General features: G+C 37.4%; 1 protein-coding gene across 4 annotated transcripts in view; it reads left to right on the top strand.

Annotated features, from left to right (window-relative positions):
• Positions 1–12,524, top strand: part of LOC106062496 (protein FAM184A-like) — a 121,255-nt gene that overhangs the window by 90,920 nt on the left and 17,811 nt on the right. For all 4 annotated transcript variants that reach the window (XM_056033496.1, XM_056033484.1, XM_056033490.1 and 1 more), the window contains exon 9: positions 9,603–9,724. In XM_056033496.1, coding sequence (XP_055889471.1) covers positions 9,603–9,724 — 122 coding nt within the window. The remainder of the gene's footprint in view (positions 1–9,602; positions 9,725–12,524) is intronic.

Raw genomic sequence — 12,524 nt, 5'->3', positions numbered from 1 at the left:
CTTGTGGTCATGTTGTTTTATTCTGACACACGTGGCTCTAAATTGTGGTCATGTTGTTTTTATTCTGACACACGTGGCTCTAAATTGTGGTCATGTTGTTTTATTCTGACACACGTGGCTCTAAATTGTGGTCATGTTGTTTTATTCTGACACACGTGGCTCTAAATTGTGGTCATGTTGTTTTATTCTGACACACGTGGCTCTAAATTGTGGTCATGTTGTTTTATTCTGACACACGTGGCTCTAAATTGTGGTCATGTTGTTTTATTCTGACACACGTGGCTCTAAATTGTGGTCATGTTGTTTTATTCTGACACACGTGGCTCTAACTTGTGGTCATGTTGTTTTATTCTGACACACGTGGCTCTAAATTGTGGTCATGTTGTTTTTATTCTGACACACGTGGCTCTAAATTGTGGTCATGTTGTTTTTATTCTGACACACGTGGCTCTAAATTGTGGTCATGTTGTTTTTATTCTGACACACGTGGCTCTAAATTGTGGTCATGTTGTTTTTATTCTGACACACGTGGCTCTAAATTGTGGTCATGTTGTTTTTATTCTGATACACGTGGCTCTAAATTGTGGTCATGTTGTTTTTATTCTGACACACGTGGCTCTAAATTGTGGTCATGTTGTTTTTATTCTGACACACGTGGCTCTAAATTGTGGTCATGTTGTTTTTATTCTGACACACGTGGCTCTAAATTGTGGTCATGTTGTTTTTATTCTGACACACGTGGCTCTAAATTGTGGTCATGTTGTTTTTATTCTGACACACGTGGCTCTAAATTGTGGTCATGTTGTTTTTATTCTGACACACGTGGCTCTAAATTGTGGTCATGTTGTTTTTATTCTGACACACGTGGCTCTAAATTGTGGTCATGTTGTTTTATTCTGACACACGTGGCTTTATGTTGTCTACTCAAACACACGTGGCTTTATGTTGTCTACTCACGTACATGTGACTCTGTGTTGTTTACCCAAACACACGTGGCTTTATGTTGTCTACTCACGTACATGTGACTCTGTGTTGTTTACCCAAACACACGTGGCTTTATGTTGTCTATTCACGTACATGTGACTCTGTGTTGTTTACCCAAACACACGTGGCTTTATGTTGTCTACTCACGTACATGTGACTCTGTGTTGTTTACCCAAACACACGTGGCTTTATGTTTTCTACTCAGACACACGTGGCTTTATGTTTTCTACTCAGACACACATGGCTCTCTCTTGTCTACTTAGACACACGTGGCTCTCTCTTGTCTACTTAGACACACGTGGCTCTCTCTTGTCTACTTAGACACACGTGGCCGTGTTGTCTACTTAGACACACGTGGCCGTGTTGTCTACTCAGACACACGTGGCTCTGTCTTGTCTACTTAGACACACATGGCTCTCTCTTGTCTACTCAGACACACGTGGCTCTCTCTTGTCTACTTAGACACACGTGGCTCTCTCTTGTCTACTTAGACACACGTGGCTCTCTCTTGTCTACTTAGACACACGTGACCGTGTTGTCTACTTAGACACACGTGGCCGTGTTGTCTACTCAGACACACGATGCTCTGTCTTGTCTACTTAGACACACATGGCTCTCTCTTGTCTACTTAGACACACGTGGCTCTCTCTTGTCTACTTAGACACACGTGGCTCTGTCTTGTCTACTTAGACACACGTGGCTCTCTCTTGTCTACTTAGACACACGTGGCTCTCTCTTGTCTACTTAGACACACGTGGCTCTCTCTTGTCTACTTAGACACATGTGGCTCTGTCTTGTCTACTTAGACACATGTGGCTCTGTCTTGTCTACTTAGACACACGTGGCTCTCTCTTGTCTACTTAGACACATGTGGCTCTGTCTTGTCTACTTAGACACATGTGGCTCTGTCTTGTCTACTTAGACACACGTGGCTCTCTCTTGTCTACTCAGACACACGTGGCCGTGTTGTCTACTCAGACACACGTGGCTCTGTCTTGTCTACTCAGACACACGTGGCTTTATGTTTTCTACTCAGACACACGTGGCTTTATGTTTTCTACTCAGACACACGTGGCTCTGTCTTGTCTACTTAGACACACGTGGCTCTCTCTTGTCTACTTAGACACACGTGGCTCTCTCTTGTCTACTTAGACACACGTGGCTCTCTCTTGTCTACTTAGACACACGTGGCCGTGTTGTCTACTTAGACATACGTGGCTCTGTCTTGTCTACTTAGACACACGTGGCCGTGTTGTCTACTTAGACATACGTGGCTCTGTCTTGTCTACTTAGACACACGTGGCCGTGTTGTCTACTTAGACACACGTGGCTCTCTCTTGTCTACTTAGACACACGTGGCCGTGTTGTCTACTTAGACATACGTGGCTCTGTCTTGTCTACTTAGACACACCAGGCTCTGTCTTGACTACTCCGACACACGTGGCTCTCTCTTGTCTACTTAGACACACGTGGCTCCAAAAAAGTTTCCCGTCTTCTCATTAAAATCACCCACGAGTATCCCCTACAAACACATTGCTCCCCTAGCTAAGACCTTCATGCTCGTGTCCTTGTGAGTAGATTTCTTAGAATCCAGTGTCTTAGTGTGTCTTGTCATACTGACAATATTAATTTCAAAACTTTAGAAAAAAGAAACTGTCGAAGACAAAAATAAACAAACAACGTAAGATGGTACATAGAATGTTTAGTTCATGTACATAGAATGTTTAGTTCATGTACATAGAATGTTTTGTTCATGTACATAGAATGTTTAGTTCATGTACATAGAATGTTTAGTTCATGTACATAGAATGTTTAGTTCATGTACATAGAATGTTTAGTTCATGTACATAGAATGTTTAGTTCATGTAAATAGAATGTTTAGTTCATGTACATAGAATGTTTAGTTCATGTACATAGAATGTTTAGTTCATGTACATTGATACTAAGGAGGATGTATAAAGGAGAGATTATTTTTGGTCACTATGGATAACATCACCAGCATAGATTATCTTCTAAGAGGAACAAAACAAGTTTAAAAGTTCCGGAAAATGTTTTGTACCTGGTGAAAGGAACTGTGTGTGTGTTGGGAGCGGGGGGCAGTTAATGCTTTTGATACTTGTCCTTTCAATTGAATGATGCGAAACAGCTTGTGTTTATATGTCAAGTGTTCTGTTAGTATGTTTTAGCGTTGACCAAGAGACTCACTCACAGCTTCACGTTCAGGAAGTAGCTCCTGTTGTGGGAAGTGCACAACTTTGCATTTCTGTTCACCAGCATCCCTGCAATCAACATCTTCTATTCAGGGAGCATGCATTACTTCGCTTTGTTTTTTGTTGTTTTTTTTAAATCACTGAAGCGCTCTGTGCCGTGCTATGGAAGGGGGCAGTCCGTCACTAACTTGTTTTTACTGTACACGCCCTGTTAGACTAGATCAGTGGTCTTCAACGGGGGCGATATCGCCCCCTAGGGGGCGTTTTCGAGATTTTGGGGGGCGCTGAGAGCCAAAGGGGCGGTAGGGGGGCGCTGAGCACAAAATGGGGCGGTAAGGGGGCGCTGGACATAAAGGCGGAAAGAAGAAATTTAAGGTGCTCTGAAACAAAACAAATTTAAAAATTCTTCAACATTTAAGCTGGGAAACTAAATATAGACAAATTATAAATAACTTGCTACTAATTTAAGAACAGAAACAGCGTTAGAAAAGGAGTTCGGGAATCCCATTTTCTATTTTTAAATTCTTTCTCTTTTGCTGTGATTGGATAGTATTAATGTCCTTGGATCTGGCGCGTATAAATGTTGAAGATTTGATAAACAAACTAGGTAATACGCCTTTTAGATTATAGTTTATTTTATCTACATATGTCAATATATTGATATGTAAATGTTAATTGCAAAAAAAAAACAACAATACTGGTAACATTTAATAGAATAATTTAACTTTTTAAAAACAAAAAACGTTGATAAAATGTTGTTACGAAATCTCACTGGTATGTCATGTAATATTTCCTTGAGATTTAGTGAATTTCCACTAGAAAAAAGTATGTTCTACTTTGATCGCATTTTCAGATGAGGTTATGAAACCAAGTCGGCTTCACGAATATATAGCGATATCCAGATATAATTTAAGAATATTCACGAACAATTATAAAAATCTTGAATTAAAACAATATTAAAAACAAAAAACGGCAAAGCAGGATATGCTTTAGTGACCTCTTAGAAAAATGCATAGCTTTTTGAAAATTCTTATAATATTGTTGAAAAATTGATTAAAACTAAATTTATTTTAAAACATATGTAACACAAAAATACTTTTTTTTCTGTTAGAGATGAAATATTATTTCAAAATTATCTAGTTATGTAGCTTCTGAGGACATATAAGAAACCATCAGTGGTTGGACGCTACAATGCCTTTATAGGTAATATAGAATAAAGAACAAATCTATTTACTATTCACATTGTGAGTTATGATACACAAGAAAAGTTTAGCCCGCAATTTCATTTCTATTTGAATCTAATTATAAAACTGTAAATAAAATACAAACCCATGCCGAAAATAAGCGCATCTTTCAACAGTTTATGAAACAAATGATGAAAAAGGTGTTAGACTCTTGTTGTAAACTGAAGTTCGCTGGATTTCGAAAGGGGTTTGTTAATTGTTATGGCTCGTTTTTTTAAGCTCTTAAATAATTATTTTTTTTAGAAACGGGAAGATTCAACGGTTGGCGATGACTTAAAGCAGGCTAAAAAAATTGTTTTACATGGTAGGCATCTCACACAAATGAATGAAACGAACCTCCGACTGCTAGGAAAGAAATTGACTGTCACTGATTATATCATTTTCTCTTTTATCGAGGAATTAAATCTATTGTAAAGAGTTTTACACTCTCACATAACTTGTTTATGGACAAATGAATTACTGCCCAAGGACACCGATATCTATGCAATTCACATAACAATGCTCTATGAAGAAATTAAGATTCGCTTCTAAAATTAAAAGTATATATATATATAAATGACAATTATTAAACATCTGTTACTGACGTTCAAATTGAGTTGCATGAAAAAATAGATTTACAAAACTATGTCTTCAGTAAAAAGAATGTAAACATAGGAGGCACACAGTGGCGTAGCTAGGGTGGGGGGAGGGGGGATTTGAAAATCCACCGGGCCCCCATTTAAAATGGGGGGGGGCAAATTAGCGCTTTTTTTAATTAATTAAATTAAATATTACGCAAAATGCAGCGGCCCCCAAAGATGTCAAGCCCCCTGGCCCTCCAAACGATGGAAATCCCTACCTACGTCCCGGAGGCACAACAGAGATGTGGCTGCATTTAAATGTTTCAGTAAAATTCCAAAACTGTGGTCGAAATTGGAATTATGTTTTAGCTTTTCAGTAAACCTACATGGTTAACCTAGATTTAGTACGTAACAAAGTTAATGAATAAGCAAAGAAATAGACAGGATGTAGCGACTAGAGAAGACCATCGCCTTGCCTTGGCTAACTTAAAGCTTGTAATTTCTAATATTGTCAGACTGCAGGAAGCACAAGGTTAGCTTAATTTCATTTTGTAGTGAATTCAGCAATAATAATATTTATATTAAAAAAATAACTATATTTACAATTAAACTTAAAAACAGTAGGCCCTAATAGTCAAAAATTTAAACGGAGACTATTCTTAGGATTTGAAAGAAAGTCTTTACAATTAATTTTTGTGTGTAATCACTGCAAATTATTTGACATAAGTTTTTGCATAATGATAATATTGGCTTTTTTTTTTTTTTTTGCTTTTAATTCCGAAGATTACGGCTTAGTCCAGAGTTTCAAATAACTACGCAAACCCAACTGCGACCTACATATTTTCCCTGAATTTTATGCAGACAAAGCCTTTGTATGCTGGTGTTCTATTTAAGTTTTTTTTCCGTCTTTTGCGCCTGTCTTCAATAATGGCTTTTCTTTGAGTATCAAATGTTAGTCCCGCAGTTTTTGTAAGAGCTCTCGAACTGTTTCTCTCAGAGGCTATCTGCTGCCAGAGAATGCTGCCAGGTACTTTCCTCTATGCCAGTGAGAGCGAAATGAATAAATCTTTATAGCGTTCACCGGGGAGGGGGGCACCTCTGTAACTCAGTCCTCCTCAAAGCTCGTCAGTCATAGGCCAAGGAGTTCACAAAAATCGCGTTTGGCATACGGTCGTCTCCCAAGCGGGATAAGCGTTATTGACAGCATAACAATTAATAGATAGATGATATTTTGTTCAAATTTGCCTTCTCACGCTTCTTTATAACTGTTTTTCTTAGAGGGGGGCGCTGGCGGATTTTTTTAAAGAAAAAATTAGAAAAGGGGGCGGTAGGCCAAAAAAGGTTGAAGACCACTGGACTAGATGATTGGAGACCTCGCCCTGTGCGTTCTCCCGTCTTTCTCACCCCCCCTCCTTTCTGTCCCCTGCTGCCTGGTTAGCTATGCTATATTTACAGTTTCATTTTAATTTCCTTTTTTCCAAAAACTGATCTGCGGGCGAGGCGTTTCTTTAGTCTTATTTCTTGGGTTTCATTGATTGCTATTTTACTAAGGCTTCCTGGCAATTTTGTATTGATGGGGAAAATGGGAAACCTAGATCTACCTAGATTTAGTTTGAAAATAGAAGTGCAGCAAATGTAAAGTTATATCTGTGATGTTAAGGGAAGTGTAAGATTTCACGTAGGTTCAGTATTTTATCGAGTTTTTGTTTTTTGTTGGACAAAAAGGAATAACGTTAATTAAAGTATTCATATAGTTACAATCTATTTCACAATGTATCAAAAGTAAACTTTACGAGTGTACTGTTGTCATTACTTAATATAGCGCCATTAATCTATACCGTACATTATGACCTCAATGCTGTTTATTAAGTGACATTTTACTGCACTTTCTAAGTGTCTGTTTTTTTTTTATCATACAAAAACTTGACACTAGAAAAGCCACAGGACTAGTCCCTTGTAGGTTCATTTCTTGAAAAAATTTGCCTCGCGTTTCCCCATTCACTTCAAACTCAAAGCTACGTTTTTATATTTAAAGAGCCCTCTATCTAAAGCACTACATCTGATAGCCGTAGTGCACTAATCACTACATCTGATAGCCGGATTGCACTAAGTTTGTCCCTGTCTAAACATGTTTTTAAGCACTTATATTTTAGGTTGAAAAACAGCTACCTCCAGTTGCACTGCACTTCAGTTTATTGTCCAACTGTACCCCGGCCCCCTCTACTCACATGAAAGGAGATACTTTGTTTAGTATGTGTCAAGAGTGTTTGGTGTTTCCCAAAAGACCGACTGGGAACAAAAGCCATATTGTCTTGAGGATGAATATAGAAACTAAATGTCTTTAGATGGGAGAAAAGAAAGATTAAGTAATAGGCGGCCCTGTGGGATAGGAGCTTTCTTATCTTTCACTTGCTTGCTAGTTAAATGGAGGTTCACTCACCCCCCCCCCGGTCCCCTTGCCCACAATGTCCACAACACATAATCAGTATTCACATCATTGCCAGGCTCTGTCTTTTAGTGCCGTTTTTCTCTCCAACCACAAAGAGCACTTAGTGAAATGGTAGAACGGAAGTGGATGTTGCAGACGTGGTTTGTGTGTGCCAGAAAAGATTAATGTGAAGTTCGTCGGGAATTCCCGGCAGAGCACTAACCTGGAGGTGACACTGGAGAAGGAAGGTTCTAGAGTCCAAAGAGCATTTTGTTCTTTCTCTTCGCCAGTTAGTCGTCTCTGACATGTCAAGATTGGCTGGCAGAGATGGCAGTGATAGTGTCTGCCAAGCCGTAACTTAACATTTAAAATCAATTGTTACCTTGCTGAGGAGTAATTGCATTTGATAAATGTTAGTTTTAAGCCAATACCCTTTCCATCTCGATTTGACTCACCAACACGTGACACTATTATATGTTTGTAACAACTGTAAAAATGACTTGGTCACTAGGAACTCTTATTTTCAAATTACTTTATTTATACTTTATAATTTTTTTTTGAATCACAAAGTTAAATTGTAAAATTAGGATGTGTGGCTCAGGTGTAAAAACCGCTTGGGTACCTATCAAGATGGCTCAAGTTTGAATCTCGACTCCAGCTGAGTTGTGTTTGGAACAATGTTTAGATGGCTGCTTGGTTGTGCGGTTTGCGCGCTGGACTGTCGTTCGAACTTATCGATAGTCCAGGGTTCAAACCCTGCCCGCTTCAATCCCGCGTCGTCCTGCGGGAGGTTTGGACTAGGAAGTAAATTATTTTCAACTCTGAAGGAACATTCGAAACGTGTAAAACATTTTACATACAAACAAAGCACACCGAACTTACTTATAGTAGGAAAGATGTGCGCCATTGAAAGAAACTTTAAAAGAAATGATAAAATGTAAAGGAATTTATTTAAAACCCATGTAGATGTAAATACAAATATAATAGAAAAACAAACTGCGATAACAAACAAAAAAAGTCAGAAATGGTTGAAATAACTTGGAACATGTTGCATGTGCATTCATAGACATTATGAAATGAACAATTAGGGACGAATTCTCATTGTATTATACGGCCTTTTTCTTTTTTTTCTTAAACATTTTCGCTAAAATCTTGCCAGAACTGATGATGTCATTATTTGTCATGCTGGGCACTCTGAAGGTTATAGAATTAAACTTTTCATTTTTTTTTTTTTTAAACCGATTCGTTCTCGATAAAATGTGGCTTACTGATTTAAACTGCTTTATTGATTATACCTGCCTTTATATGTCTTTAATCATGATTTTTAACTGTATCTTTATACGTGATGTGTGTTAGTATCGACATTTGAGTGTGTCTTAGCTGATTGAAACTGTCGTTAATACCTTCTTGAAACTCAAAGAGTCTTTCTTAGTGTCCATTGATTGGAAGTCAATGTAACTAAAGGTCTCTCTATCTGTGTGTATGAGTGTGTGTGCTTTAAAACTTATGTGAGTCGTCTGGGACATAGATTTAGTAGGCTTACAATGCTTGCGGTTACCTACTAGTCGAAATGCATTTTTTGCCATGCAACATTTTAAAATGTGTATTTTTATTTTGCGATTTTTATAAAGCTTATATCTTATCTTCTTATCTTATATAATACAGACGTTACTCCAAAAAAGAAGATGATTACGTCCTACGCGTAATGCATTTAGTCTTGCATATTAACCAATGACCTAAATTCTGCCAAGTCACTGGTTTTCCTGGCTAGCTCAGGCAACGCATTCCATGCTCTAATAGCACTAGGGAAGAAGGAGCTTTTGTACAGATTTGTCCTAGCATATGGAACGAGGAATGTGCCTTTATCTTTGTGTCCCACTAAGTATTTTATTAGATTTTTTTTTTGTATTCGAAGATTATAGTTCAGTGTTTTATGTATAATTGCTACTTTACTTTTGAGTCTTCTGTCCTGAAGGGTTTCTAAATTTAGTGATTTTACTAAAGGTGTTACTCTAATCAAATGTAAATATCCGTCTGTTATGAATCTCACTGCTCTATTTTGTGTCTGTTCCAGTTTCTTTATTATAAGCTTTGTTTTTTTTTTTCAAAGTATGTTTTATATTGTTCTTGTTTCCTTACTTAATGACTTAGTATTTATATGACTTGTTTGCTTCAGGATGATCTGGACAAGCTACGCAGTCTCCATAACAACAAGATGGCAGAAATGGCAGCAGAGCTTCAGAACAAGTTGAAGGCGTTGTCTGAAGAGCTGGACTCCAAATGGTCAGAAACTATGAGGTAAACTTTGGTTGTTGTAGTACAGTGTACACCCACCAGTTCCTAGAATCAAGACATATGTATCTGTCATTAGGATCTTACGATGAATCACTACAATCCATCTTGCTAGTCAGCAATGATTTTAATTTTTATGACAGAGAGCTACTGAGAATCTAAACCTTTGTTTATATACATATATTACCATATATACTCTTACTATATTTCTCCCTGGTATGCCAGAAGCTGTATATTATTTTTTTTGTACCAAACGTCTATTTACAACGAGTGATACAATCCTACTAGGAGAAACAAAGTCTGTTCGTGCTGTCGCTCTCCAGGCAAGAGAAACCTCTTTTGTTTGTATCTGCTCTCCAGGCAAGAGAAACCTCTTTTGTTTGTATCTTTCAAATGTTTCCTGTAGCAACCAATCCATGGGAAGCTGTTGGCTCTCTAACCATTCTAGCTATTAGGGTATTCGCTTTGGACTGTAGAAACTATGGTTCCAATATTCAGCAATCCAAGATGTCCTTTCCCAACTCCCCCTAATTAGAGTTAATAAGAAGCTCCTAAGACTAACCGAAACACGCCCCCATCAAATGCACCTAGTTGTCCTAGTTCATTGCTATGTTACATTCAAGTGGGTTTAAATTAGTTTTATGCGTTTCGGACGTTTCATCAGAAAGGAAGATCATGGCCGAGGATGGTAGCGAGGAGAGTTCGACCTTGGGTAATATCGTGTTGACAGAACGAAGTGTACACAACAGGCAGCCATCCACTACATCAATCCAGTCGTCAGCTGATTTCTTATCTTATAGAATATTGACGGAACTTCAAAAAAAGGAAGATGATTACGTACTACGCGTGTCCCTAGGTCAATCCAGTCATGCATGTTAAATAATGACTTCATCTCTGTCAAGTAATTAATTTTCTTGGCTGACTCATGCAACCCATTCCATACTCTAATAGCACTTCGGAAGAAGAAGTATTTGTAGAAATTTGTCCTTGCATATGGAACAAGAAATGTGACTTTATCTTTGTGTCTTTCTGAGTTTTTTATTAGGTTTTGTTTTTTGTATTTGAAGATCTTGTGTTTTATGTATAATTTTTCTACTTCACTTTTTAGTCTTCTGTCCTGAAGGATCTCTAAATTTAGTGATTTTACTAAAGGTGTTACTCTAGTCAAATGTGAATATTCGTTTGTTATAAATCTCACTGCTCTACTTTGTGTCTCTTATAGTTTCTTTCTGTTTTCTTGAATTGAGGGCTCCAAAACAAACCATGTTAATGTGTTTCATTGTCGTCGCTTGCAGAGGAAAATATTTCTTTACGGATCTTCAAATACATTGGAAAATTTAAAAAATCTTGATGTCTTTCTTTCCAGTATTTCTTTAGTAACATTTCGTCTAGAAGACACGGTATTTTAAAATGGCTTGACTCTTGAATTCTATTCCATGAACATTTTCTCTTGTAACAAAAACAAATGGAAGCTATTAAATTCAGTTTTAACGTTTCACTTTACCAGCAGGTTTAATGTAGCTACAAGAAAAATGTTGTAAAGTGGTCCAGCGGCCTGGGAGTTGAGGCAGGAATTGAGTAGCTCGAGACTCAGCTGGGGATAGTATATTTTTTAATTTACAACAGCATTGGTCAAAGGTTTTGCTCTGACAAAAAAACTAAGTGGTCAACGGGTGTGAAAAGACGATTAAAGTAACACATTTGTAACAAGCCTCCATGTTTGTTGTGGGGATTTGGCTCATTCTCTATTCAACTCATATCTCCTTTCTTGTCAAAAGTAAATGTAAAATCTACATACAATGTGTATGAATTATATTTTAGAAACTGCTTTCAATGTTTGACTTAATAGTTCATTTGCATATCATGTATAGTTTGAAAATCTCCGTGCCAGACACAATTTTCACCGCCACCAACTTCCTTTCACCATGACATTTCAACAACAACTTGAGACCTTCATAGTTTCCTGGACAATCAGTACTACTCCGTTACAAATATTTTCACTACTACTATTATAATATATTTTCACTTTTGATCTTATCAAATTGTCTTCCCTACAGTTCTTAAAACATAATGAAATGCGACAACTGCAATAATGATGATTAATGTGATAGTGAGTAATGCTTTTATTTCGACAATGGCCTAGCTCATCTTGTCGACAGGTGCAACGCATTGCATTAATGTCTTTGACCTTTTCAAGTATTCTAAGGCAGGATAGAAATCTTTTTGAAAAATCTCCGCTAGTTTGTCTTTGTTAGTGCGTGTGTATGCTTTTCCTTGTTTTTGTATATGCATTCGTCTCTATTAAATTAATTGTGCCTGTGGGTACTTGCGTGCCTGCAAGCGTATGTGTTTTAGTATCATTTAATGTGTTTTAGTGCGATTGTGCGCATGCGTGTTTGTGTGTCAATAAAACAGTTTATTGAGACAAAAAAATCCACCAAAATTTTTTTTAATATTCTGATTAGTGTATCCTCTGTTCAGTGTTTTAGAATATTTACACATTTTGTTTTCTTTTACAAAACGACACTCTACGTAAACATGTAGCGAGATATTACTTGTGTCCTACACTAGTCTTTGCATCTAAGTTGTGAATCCATTCTAGGAGACCTGGCTATAAGCTAGATCGTTTTTACTTTGTCTGCCACTGAAAAACAAATCTATTTTTAAAACGTGAAATAATTGGACCAGAAATCTGGCCTGGAGATGGTTATATCTAAGAACTTATTAAGAAGTCATCTATCAAGTCAATCTAGTTCTAGCCTACATAGTGTGGACAAGCACGAGATGGAATACACTCGTTACGTAG

This window comes from Biomphalaria glabrata, chromosome 1 (assembly GCF_947242115.1).
Source record: "Biomphalaria glabrata chromosome 1, xgBioGlab47.1, whole genome shotgun sequence".
NCBI classification, from domain to species: domain Eukaryota; kingdom Metazoa; phylum Mollusca; class Gastropoda; family Planorbidae; genus Biomphalaria; species Biomphalaria glabrata.
Note: the sequence above shows the minus strand (reverse complement) of the source record. Positions and strands in the feature narration are given on the sequence as shown.